Here is a 12,337-nt window from a genome sequence, read left to right on the forward strand (position 1 = left end):
TTTACTTCTGAAGCAGGAAAAGGGGATTTTAAACAGGGCATTCTGTCAGGTTATTGTATGTGGAAGAGCTATAATCTTCTAAGTCTGGGTGTCTAGCGAGGACATAGATCCGGAAGGAATGGGATTGACAAGAGTGCTTGTGTGAACACATTCTGTGAACAAAGGTTCCTAAAATGACTAACTATTCTTACCCATTCCACCTTTCCAACAGCAAAACAACATCTCTTAAGAATTTGCTGTGCTTTCCTAGTTCTTCCGCATGCTCTTCTGAATGTGTACACAGTTGTTGACTCAAATTGCACCAGGGGAGGTTCAGGTTAGATGTTAGGAAAAATTTCTCTATGGAAAGACTGGTGACGTATTGGAACAGACTGCCCAGGGAACTGATGGAGTCAKMATTCCTAGCAGTGTTCAAGAAASATGTAGATKAGGCAYTTAGGGACATGGTTTAACATGGATGGTGGTGATAGCTTTATGGTTGGGTTGATGATATTGAAAGTATTTTCCTACTAGAATGATTCTATGAAAAAATATGAYAAGGCATTGTAAAACTGTGGAAATGCCTGAACTGCAACAGCAGATACAGAGCAAGGGTTGACTATGTCTCAATGTTAAAGGACCTGAGTGAGTGCCAAAACACTTGGTTTCTAATGGTGCTTGTTCTCCAGCCTCATGCTGCAGCAGTGGCTGAAATTCTGCACCAATCCAGGAAGCCATCTCAGTTAAAATATATATGCTGGATGGGTTCAGAGTCCAAGATCACCAAAATATGGAACGTGTCTCTCTGGTGCTATCAAGTATGTAGAACATTTTGGGGCATTATCAGTTAAGAGTAATAGTATATTAAGTGGTAATAGTATGTGTTTGAATTCTCTGAGAAGCAAGTTATAAATGTTTAAGTATGAATRTCTAATAGCAGTGCTTCAATTTGAAAGCAGGAATCTGATTATCTTTTTGAGTAGCAAAACTCACAATATTGAAAAAGTAATTATCCTACTGGAGCAGATTCAATTAACCTTTTCAGGAAGAGTTGAGAGGCTTGGATAAAAAGCACTATGTTTAAAAAAAAAATCAAAAAGTAAAAGTGTTTTTGTAGAGACATAACTCTCTGTCTGAACCTAGGTACCATTTTGTGTAGTTTGATGAGCTACCCAGATGTACTGCTCTGCAATGCAAATGACTGGAGTCCAACAACAAAGTCTGTCAGAGATGGAATATGTAAAGGTGTGAGCTATGATGAAAAAGAGAGGATGTTTTCCTTCACCCTGGGAGGACAAATATTCAGTGGAAGTATGTCAATGAGTTATCTCAATTAATATTGCTTTTGTTTGACTCTTTTTTCCGTAGACTCTGCCTTTTTCACCAGTCCACTCTTGTATTTCAGTGACTTTTTCTAAAATAAATTTTTCTCCGTAAATTTATAAGAGAATAAAAACACCCTAAATTAGCTAATTAGATGTGTTCATACTTTATTGTAGGAAGAGTAATGAAAATTAAGAATTTTTTGTTCTAAGTACATTACCTTTCAGCAGTTCCAATATTTAATTCATGCAGATTCAAGCTAATAATCTGAAATAAAGATGAACTTTGTAGCAAAGATTTGGTCAGTGTCACACCAAAAAAAAAAAAAAAAAAAAAGGAAAATATTTTTAAGCCTTTGGACTGGGACCCAGAATAGCAAATGAATGCTTGGGTGTTTCTTCTTGTAGGATCCTTACAGTATAAATACTATCATACAAAGTCTAGTGAGGTATTTCTAATTTCTGAGCATTTTAATTCTATCCATTGGTTTAATTTTAATGGCTGTTATAACAAAACCTTTTTTTTTCTTTGTTAGCTTTTAATTTGGCAGAAGAGACAGAAAGAAATTTGACCACTTTTCAATATGTTTATCTGTGGAAAGGTGAGTTATCTTAGAGGACTGATTGTAAAAGCATATGATGAAGCACAAGAGGTAATAGCAGCCAAGTAATCTATAAATMACACGTTTTAGACTGGAACTTTTGCACCATCCAAAATGAGATGCTGCTCTGATGTCTTTTCTAACACAGGAGTGTTACCTGAAGTAATTCTATTTTTGTCAGGTTCATGACACAGGGATAATTCCCCGTATCAAATTAAAAATCAGATTGATGCTTTTTAATATCTGTGAAAGATGGTTTCATAGAGACACTTTTTATCAGTCTCTAGGTACCATAACAGTTTGGCATTTTGTAAATAACTAGATGTGTTACCTTTATTAGCTTGAGTTGCTTTTGACAAGGTTATGGTTTAGACGTCACAATTTATTTAGCCAAATGGGTGGTGCTACTCCCCTAGAAATATACACACAGCTTCTAGAGACCTGTTGCTGAATGCACAGTAATTATGGATATGACCTTTGCTTTAATCATCCAGAGTGCATCGGGTTTGCCTAGAGTTACAAGTAGGTGTTGTTACTCATGTTTGATTCAATTGGTGGAACTTCTTCCTAAGGAATTTTCACGATTGATGCACATCTACTCTGAAGATTTTGCTAATGAAAATGAGCTTATATTGTAGAAGAAAGACAAACAGAGTAAATATCAACTTCAATTCCTCTTGCATTCTAGGCTCTGATATGCTCACCAGGATTAAAACTTCTGCGTGTGATGCTGCTGCTTTYGAGATGGAGAATGACCTAATGTTATCAGGTACTGTAGTGAGGACAAACAGAAAAAACAGTAAAAGATAGCATAGCGAGGTGCAGAATTTAACTAGAGGATATCATTTATTGTCATATATGTATCATAATAATTCAGGTATTGTCATGCCCAAAGGTTTTCTCTTATGTAGGAAATAGTACACAAGTTAAGAGAAAAATTCAAATAAACCCAGAGGTCAAACCCTTAGCTGGGGTACGTGGGTATATTGACCGCTAAGGACAACATGACTGTGAATACAGTGCTTAAAAGAAACTGTGGACAAATTGTAATCATAGGCTTTTTTCTTTTTTTTTTTTTTTTTTCCCTCTTGTTAATATTGCATATGAGAGATATATAGATTCTGTAGCTCCTTGGTTATTCCGTTATTCCAGTGGCTGCTCTTGGTTACACTAATGTATATCCCAAGTCATTTGTATTAAATTAGCAGAGCTGCATTGGATCTTCAGCAGCTGGAGCAGCAATCACAAGAGAAAGAGCACTGGAGCTTAATGAAAGTGTTTTGATTCATCTCTAATGAATTGTAATCTTTGCCGAGAAACCTTATGAATATCTGAGCATATGACTTATGTAGACATAAAATGCTAACACAAAGCAAATTGCTGATTTTGCTTACATAGTTTGAATAAAAGGTAAAATTCCCATTTACCTAGTGGTACTCCCATGTAATTAGTGGCATTTTAAAGTCTAGACTTAAAAATGAGAAATAACTGCACTTAACATACTGAGTGGAATTATCTTGCCAAGACATGAGTGCAGACCCTCAGGGTTCTCCACTTTCTTTGCTGCAGCCAGTGATATCATTAAAGCCCAGTTATGTAAGGAATGCAGCGTCTTCCTCTGTGCTTGAGGTGTTGGACATGATATAAACTGTAAAAAGAAATTGAAGGCTTGAAATTAAGTCTCGAGAAGTAATGAGACTTGTAACTCACCTTTTTAAAAAGAGATAAAAAATCTACAGAACTTTTATTATTTTATGATCATGTTTAGAGCACATGGCAATATATTTTAATTATTTTATGACAGAAAATGCAAAAACATTGTGCATTTCCAGTATGCCAGCAGATGTTTCAACATTTCAGCTGCAACTGTGTTCTCTATTCATTTTTGTTTCACTACTTCAGTACATGTAGTGTTAAATAACAAGAAATCACCCAACAGATGATGAGAAGTGCTGATGGCATGTGGTGAATAAGAAGGTGTTTTTGAAGAAACTGGCAAAAATCAGTGAAGAGCATCCATTTCTCTGAATATTTTCATTGCACCCTCATTTAGAGACACTGATGTAAAAAGAACCTTATATAGTTAATATGAGTTCAGAGGGAGCACTCAAGTCAGATATAATTGTCTACATACATCTAAAAATCAAAGGAGAGGGACAGAATGGAATTATTTATTCTGATCTGTGGGAGAATAGATAGAAGAAAGGAAGTTAAATATCTGTGTGAAATAGTAAACCTGTTAAGAAAATGTTAATTCCAGATTTTAATTAAGTTTTTGTAGATCTGAGAGGTTTTTCTTTGTTGAATCTTTAGATTCCGCAAAAGATCTTTTCTACCTAATGGACAACACCCGGATACAAAATGACCAAAACTCTTCTCTCCCTTACCAGCAGTATTGGGTCTTCAGGCAGAAATACTCAGTGGAGAAGGCTACGCTTTGGTGTCTCACACGTAAGGAATCCTAGAAACGGTTAACCTGCAGGATAACAAGGAAATAGTAATTAAGTCATTAGATAAGATAAGCATGATGCGAGTGTGTGTAACTGTCATCACAGAAAGCGTGATATAAGTTTGGTCCTCTGGTCTCAAAATAAGGAACTTCAGTGGCCATATCTGTTCATAAAGTTTCCACCCCCTACCTGAAATATATTCTTCCCAGTTGTGCTAGTATACAAAGCTGTCTTGTGAACTGGAGTAGTGCACTGACATTGGTATGGAGGTGGTTGTTTGTTCTATGCATGCTATTATTAAATAATTGGTTTTAGTAGTGATCAGTCCATCTTAAAGCATGATCAGCTGTGTTGGTAAAAGGCACCCTACATTCTATTGTGAAGAACAAGCAGAGGCAGATGGGAGAGTAATAAGCCAATGCTGTCACCAAAGCCTCTCTTATGAACCACAGAGTGAGTCACACCAATACTTCAGCCTTAGACTTGTCACCACAGAGAAAATACTCTTCCTAATAGCTGTGTTGCTGTCCCTTTCCTCAAGTAAATCTCTATCTCTCTTTTTTTTTGTGTGTGTGTAATTATAAACATTATTTATTCTCATTTCTCTTTCTTTGCAATAGAAAAACACTGATGTATTTTGTCACTTGCAGTACTCTACTGATTGATAGCATTACTGTAGTAAAGACAAGAGGGACAGAGGGGGAAGAAGCATAGCTGTGTTTCTAATTCACTGTGCCTTTGCCTTCTAGGATGTGTGCAAGAAGAGTTTTGTCGAATAGCAGATCTTCAAAATGCCACAGACACCTACTTTGTGTGTACCCTCTACCCAGAGGCTCAGATTTGTGATGGTAACATTGATCAAATACCTGAAAACTGTCTCACTGTACTACCYTGGCAACCACAAATGGCATATCGTAAAATAGGCAAGTTCTGGGATTTGGATGTATGCTTCATCCTTGGCAATGATAGCTAATGTTCTGGCTTTTGAGAGAGAAAATCTGAATATAAGGATGAGTTTCAGGAAGCAATGGTTCAAGGGAAGACCAGATTTTTCTACATAAGTGGGTTTTTTTTTTTTCATTTTTGTTGTAGGTTAATGCTAGTGGCAGAAAACATCTAGCGTTTTTTTAGGTGGCCAAAGTGCCAGTGATCTAACTTTCGCTCAGAATGGAAAGATGTTAACCATAAACTCTTCTCCTCATCTTCATTATTCCCAATTTAGGGAGGTCAAGGGTAAATTGCATGAGAGAGTGACTGGAATGTATGGAGCTCAGCATAGGGCAGGATGGAGCCCTATGGGAGCCCATCAAGAGCCTGCGGGTGAGGATTGAGGCCAGCCTCTTTTCAGTGGTGGACAGAGATAGGACTGGAGGAAATGGCCACAAGCTGAGGCACCAAAAGTTCCACAGGAACTTGAGGAAACATTTCTTGACAGTGAGGCTGACAGAGCCCTGGAACAGGCTGCCCAGGAAGGTTGTGGAGTCTCCTTCTCTGGAGATCTTCCAAACCCGCCTGGATGCCGCCCTGTGCGCCGTGCTCTGGGTGTCCCTGCTGGAGGAGGGCGGATGGACTAGATGATCTCTAGAGGTCCCTTCCAACCTCAACCTGTGATTAAARAATCTATGTACCAGAAGATCGTAGATGTGGTTTTTTTTTTCTTTTATTTTTTCTTTGCCATAATGTGGTTAATATGGAAAAGTCTACAGGTCTAGGAATTTGTCATCTTCAGGCTTAAATATTTTCTCTGACAGTGTGATATCTGCTAATAGATTGAGACTATTACAACACAGAAACATAACTTTTCTTCTACAGTGTGATTACTTGAACACTATATGAAAATTAGAAGGAAAAGCTTTTTTATTTTTAATTCTTTTTCCTCCTAGTCACTCTAAAAAGTACTGTGAAGAGTTTCTACACACGTGTTCCGTTCCAGAAGATAACAGGAATCTCTGTGAGGAATAAGACTGACATGARCAACAAAACTGTTTCTGATGGGTAGGACATGATTACTCCTTTGTCTTTAGTGGAGTTTTTGTGATGCTTGGAGTACCAAGGCTTTACTATGCATATTAAGAGAATCTGACATATTGATCCAAGAAGACCATTATGTTGGAGTATTTGACATAGAGAAATACCATATGATTTTAAGGAAATTTATAATTCAGGTATATATATTATATCATATCACATCATATTTGCGTGAATTACCTTATACATTTGCTACAAAATAACTTATTGGCCAATTAAGTCTCAGCAATAGCATACTAACTTAGGCTGATATTTTAATGGCAGATATCAAAATACTTTTCTAAATTAGTAGATGTAGTCTTGCAAGTATATATGGTTTGAATGGAAACTCATCTACGAATATGAAAGGTATTGATCTCGTGTCTGTACAGTACAGCCATACAATCAGAAACCATAATGGCCTCTTACATGCAAAAGACATCTCTACATGTTTCTCAGTCTCTCTCCCCCTTGCACAACATCCGTTCTTCTCTTTTCTAGGTTAGTGATACTAAAACTAATGATTACTTTTTTCCTTTCACAGCTTTTTTGAGTGTGAGCGTTGGTGTGATGCTGACCCCTGTTGCACAGGGTTTGGGTTTTTTAATGACTCCCAGCTGTCAGGTATTTTTTACTGTTATTTTATTTCTATTTTAAAACATTTTGGTACTCCTTCTTCCAAATTTTCCTTCTCCAAATTTTACCATGCTTTTCCTGTGAAGAGAGGTTAAAAAGCACTTTAAAGCTTCTACTTAGAGCAGAGACTCTAAAAAAAGAACTCTAGAAAGCAGTTACTTCTCATTTATCATCCAAAATGTTGGCCGATGTTATTTATTTATTTATTTATTAATCCCAATGGAATTGAAACACAAATATCGCTGAAATTAAATGAAGAAAAAGCACCTAATATTCTTGGTTGTCTTGGGGATAACTCAGGATTTTAGCTTTCTTAGATATCTGAACATCACTGCTTGCAGATTTTAATTTTTCACTTGGAAGATGTTGGAAGATGCAGGGGGATGGACGTTGTCTATCTCCTCCCCTTGTATTAAGACACAAATTAAGAGACAGCCTGTAGCATTTCTACTCGTTCACCCCTGCCACCCTTCTGGGCACAGGAAATCAGATTTGTAAAAGAAGCCATTAGAAAATCAAACAAAACCACATTTTGTTTTCCTGAGAAGGTATCACATCACATCATTTGAATCAAATAGAAGTAAATGAAATGATTTTGAATTCCAATTTCATATTTAGGCCTCAGGCAGGGTTACACTGGCTTTCAAAAGTGTCAAGTACCCATATGTTCTTCATGATGTCCTTTGGGAGAAGTAGGTTTTATAATAGATTTAAGTCTTTGAAACACTTAAAATTTCTTGTTTTTACTTAGGCCATTCTCTTTTTACTGAGCAGTCAAATATCAATGAAAATTACTTAATATGATGTAAAATTTGTCCGATGTGTTTCAAATTGGAAATATTGAGGAAAAATACCCCTATATGATGTGAATTTGAAGTCTTAACTTAATATGACTTTATTTCTATTTAAAGAGTTTTAAAATATATCATGGATTTTAAGTTATCTAATATAGTAAATGACACTTTTATGTATATCTGATTAAATATTTATCTTTAACATTTTGAAACATCCAATGTATTTGTAAGGGATAAATAAACAGTTATACTACCTCTTTAAAAGGCAGTTTTCTTTCTTGGTTTAATCTGAGGCTGTATTTCAATATACTTGCATTAACCAAAAAAARAATGGTTTATCTAAGGAAAGATCTTGATTTAGGAATAGGTGGTTGCCAATTTTTGCTCAGTGGAGCAAAAGTGGAGCAAAAGTGACCTAATGTTAGAATCTACACTATTCTCATTTAAACTCATGTGATCTTCAACTCTGTTTTCAAGAACAGTAAAAATTTGCCCTGAAAAATAAAATAACTTTTATGTATTATTCCCCCTCTGATTTCTAATTTTTCCCCCTCTGATTTTCTTTAAATACTCAATGTCATCATGCTATTTTCTTTTTCTTTCTTTCTTTTTTCTTTTATTTTTTTTTATTTTAGAATAATATCTAGAAAAGAAAATTTATCTCCATTGTTTCCATAACATTCCATGTTTTGCCCTGACAGGGGGGAAGATTGTGTGCCTGACTCTAAACAGCCTAGGAATYCAGATGTGCACTGAAGACACCAGAAGCTCTTGGCAAATCTCGGACTGTGCTGGACCAGATGCAGCAGTGAGAATCCATCCGTTTGGCTGGTACCAGAAGCCTGGTAAGTGATGTGGGGACTGCAGCCCTTAAGTGCAATTCTGGATCCATTCCCCTTTTCTGTGATTCTTTGGCTCTAGATTTGCCATTTGGGCCTGTTTCTGTACAAGAGAATAGTTGTATTTAAGTCCTTTGGGGACCTGCTTGTTGACAGGGGGACCTTGAAAGGTAGCAAATGAGTAAGAGGGAACACTGTCAGAAAGGCAAGGAGATGGCACAGGTTGTGACACCCTTGGGATATTTTTTTTTTCTCATTGACAAAGAAACAGCTAAAAATAAAGGATGTTGCTGACTTCATGGACTGAGGATGACAAAGCTGTGTCTGCAGTGAATGCAAAAGAAGGAATCTGAGGAGAGACTTGGTGGTATTTCCTTATCTAGTAAGGAAGCTTCAGATGTGTTTCCACCATAGCACAGATGTTTATGCAAATAAAGATATTTGTAGATAAAAAATTTGTATCAGTTGTGCTGGTATGTTATGGTTCTGGGAACAAGGAAGAGGAACAATGAAAGTTCTGAGCCTGAAAGGAAAAATGAGTGAAATCTGAAGAAGGAATTTACTGTAGTGGGTGGGAGGTTTGCATGAAGCAAGGCCTCTGGTTTTAGTCAACAGGCATTTCTTGTAGAAGGGGACTTTGTAGTTCTACAGCTCACAAGAAAATTTAACATATTACAAAATGCAGAGAGACAACTTTTGCTCACTAACAATTTGACTCAGTACTTACAGGCATGGCTGCAATTCATTCATTGAAGAACCTATAATATTTTTAAAAGAATTCTAGATTGCCCTAATGTTCCACTTCTATCAATGTAAAACAGTTAATCTCTCTAAATACTTCCACGTGTGAAAATATGGAAGTGCTTTCTTTAAAAAAAATGTACTTTGAAAAGTTCCCGCTGGAAACTATCCTGTTTTTAATTCTCCGATTGGGAAATTCCAGTTTCCTTATCGGGAAGCAGAGTCAGTCTAATGCCTGATGATGCACGAAACCAAATTCAGACTTGGGCATGATGGAGGGGATCCCCAAAATAAAAAAAGAAATATAAAAAAAAATATAAAAATATATAGAAATATAAAAAAATCCTACTGTTCATAACAAAACAATAAAATGAGCTGTTCATAATAAAACGAACAAATAGAAAGCTTGCATGTTGAAGGGTTCTTGCTTGTAAGAATATTATAAATGTATATCTTGAGAGACGCATGGATTGGAGTACTGGTATACCAGTCAAAAAGAGTTAGATATTAGAGCAACCTCTGATCTTGATTGATTCTTTTTTTGTGGAAGAAGATACAACTTTCAGATTTCAGAAGTGATATCGGCAATCTGAAATGTAGATTAGAGTTTAAATCTGAAAGCATAACTGTTTTCAAATGTTTTATGTTTCCTTTCTACTTTTAGCTGACTTGAAGAATATTATGATTGACCTGTGTCCACCTGTTGCTTTACCTTTCAGGCTGGAAAGTGGTAAGTGTGTGAATTAAGCCAAAGGAAGGGAGATAACCTCTATTTTGTGTATTGCTAACAGATGACTCTATAAAGAAGTCGTTGTGTTATCCCACATTCATTTATTCAGTCTTAACATATGTTCTTTTCATTAATTGTATATCATTTAATCTAAAGAATTTTCCATAACACTAGACTAATCTCTCAAACTCACTGCACAAGAGGTTWCCAAGGTTGCATATTTGGCTAGACGGATGGAGAAATTTATCGTTTGTAAGTGTAGATGTTACAAGTTGTGACTTAAAATAGATATAGTTCTCTAGATCTAAATTCAATGGCCARTGACGGAAAAGTCAGTCAATGGGAACTTGCCCAATAACAAGTTTTCACATTATTGTCCACTGTGGGATATCTTACACCTTATCTTTAGCATCTAGTGGTCATGGGGGCAGGATGTTGGATTAGGCAATCCATCAGCAATGTCTATCAGTATATGGTGCAGATTTTCTGTTTAATACCAACAATTGCTATAGAAATGCAAAGTCAAATTTAGTAAATTTATTTTTCACGTTAAAAACTTTGTGTAAAATAGGAAGATAGAAAGAATGGAGCTTTATACAGTAACTAGTATAAATGATGTAGAAAAATATGAATACTGTCGCTTTTAGTGCTTGTTAGTGGTTTTCTGCAAGGGTGAGAATATTGTCCTAAATCTTTTCAGAGCTGAGTCACAAGAAGTATTATATTTGAAATGTGTTGAGTGCTACTTTGAAGAGCTATTGTTGCTTGCTATGACATTTTATATTTTTGTTGGGAAGAAATTTTTTTCAGTATTGCAGTAAATGACAGTAAATTACATTACTCATATGTGTTATTTTAAAAGTGGGTGGATCCTCTTAGTAAATGAAACTTAACTGTTCTCTTTCAGAGATTTATGTTTATCGCTCCCTAAAAATGTATGCAAATTCTGTATGGCTACAGGCCTCCATTATGTGTCTTTTTTCATAAGTACATAGCATGTCTGGTAAATGCTGTGTGTAACAGAAAAGCAGGTYGACTAGTCATTATAAAACTGGATCTGTGAAGGCAGCACTGATAATGGGGTCACCTTTGGATTAGAATGCTAAAATTGAACATTCTCATCTATCTCTTTATTATCACATATATCAAGAGCAATTCTTTTAACCCACTTGCTTCTGTCTTTTTCCTTAAAAGAGAAGATACTTAGCTTACAGAACGTAGTTAATATTTGCAAAGCTTTTTCASTATTGAGTCTAGGATTTACTGTTAACGAGATTATCTTCTCATTTGTGGTCAGTAAAGATTTGTAGACAAATAGACAATTCGTATTTATTAAACCAAACAATTTAGATTTATTAGTAGAGTCTGCTATTTATAATAATCACTTTAATATAATAGAAAGAAACTCTTGATTCTTATAAAGTGAGCAGGATGTGTATGGTTTGCTGGGCTTTTTTTTTTTTCTTTTTTGGTCTGCTTTTTTTTTTTTTTTTTTTTTTTTTTGGAAATGCCTCAAAGAGCTCATGGACTAGCGTGCAGTCAGTTGTGTTTAGGCAATTCTGTTCTATTGCAAATTCTTTTTCCCATGGAACATAGAAAACTGCTTTATTTTAAGCTTTTTTCCTTTCTATTTGAAGGTTAGTACTAATTTTGTCAACTTCCATTTGTTTTTTCTCTTTCTTAAGTGTAGAAAAATAGTGACCTCAACGACACAGGMTTTTATATGTCATATGCCTTTAGCTCTGAAGTCTGTCCAGAACTAAGCCATAGTGAGCAAGGTATCTATCTTAACCTTAGTAACAATATTTCATCAGTCGCATCTACTTCCAAGTCATCTTTCTAAATGCAGAGCAGCCTTGCAAGGAACTGGTTAACCCTTCAGGGACTAGAAGAGACAGAATTCTGGGTTAGAGCAGTTCTGAGAAGGATACACTGGAGAAGTCACTGAATTAGGAAAGTTTTTGAAAAAATATTGCTTCCAAACTCTTTATGATCACATATATATTCTATAGCATTTTTTCTTTTTTATGCTGGACCTCATAGAAAAGTTAGCAGCAATTGCAGCTTCTGCATATTGTTTGTGCAAGGGAAAAAAAACGTGTAACTCTTGTGGTAGCCAGGTGGTGAACATGAGAAAATGTCACTATTTAAAAGACATGTGTGTGAGTAAATATATATATACACATATATATGTGCGCATGCGTGTATGTGTATGCATAGATAGAACTTTCCATCAG

The 12,337-nt window shown here is 35.7% G+C and overlaps 1 protein-coding gene across 1 annotated transcript in view; it reads left to right on the forward strand.

Moving 5' to 3' along the window:
- The window catches only part of TG (thyroglobulin), a 144,425-nt gene that overhangs the window by 50,035 nt on the left and 82,053 nt on the right, over positions 1-12,337 (forward strand). Inside the window, exons 27-35 of the mRNA XM_026043913.1 lie at positions 1,123-1,290; positions 1,838-1,903; positions 2,592-2,672; positions 4,217-4,354; positions 5,103-5,276; positions 6,237-6,348; positions 6,905-6,984; positions 8,492-8,635; positions 10,035-10,100. Coding sequence (XP_025899698.1) covers positions 1,123-1,290; positions 1,838-1,903; positions 2,592-2,672; positions 4,217-4,354; positions 5,103-5,276; positions 6,237-6,348; positions 6,905-6,984; positions 8,492-8,635; positions 10,035-10,100 — 1,029 coding nt within the window. The remainder of the gene's footprint in view (positions 1-1,122; positions 1,291-1,837; positions 1,904-2,591; positions 2,673-4,216; positions 4,355-5,102; positions 5,277-6,236; positions 6,349-6,904; positions 6,985-8,491; positions 8,636-10,034; positions 10,101-12,337) is intronic.

Source organism: Nothoprocta perdicaria, unplaced genomic scaffold, assembly GCF_003342845.1.
Source record: "Nothoprocta perdicaria isolate Ctin4 unplaced genomic scaffold, notPer1 scaffold_341, whole genome shotgun sequence".
Classification (NCBI taxonomy): domain Eukaryota; kingdom Metazoa; phylum Chordata; class Aves; order Tinamiformes; family Tinamidae; genus Nothoprocta; species Nothoprocta perdicaria.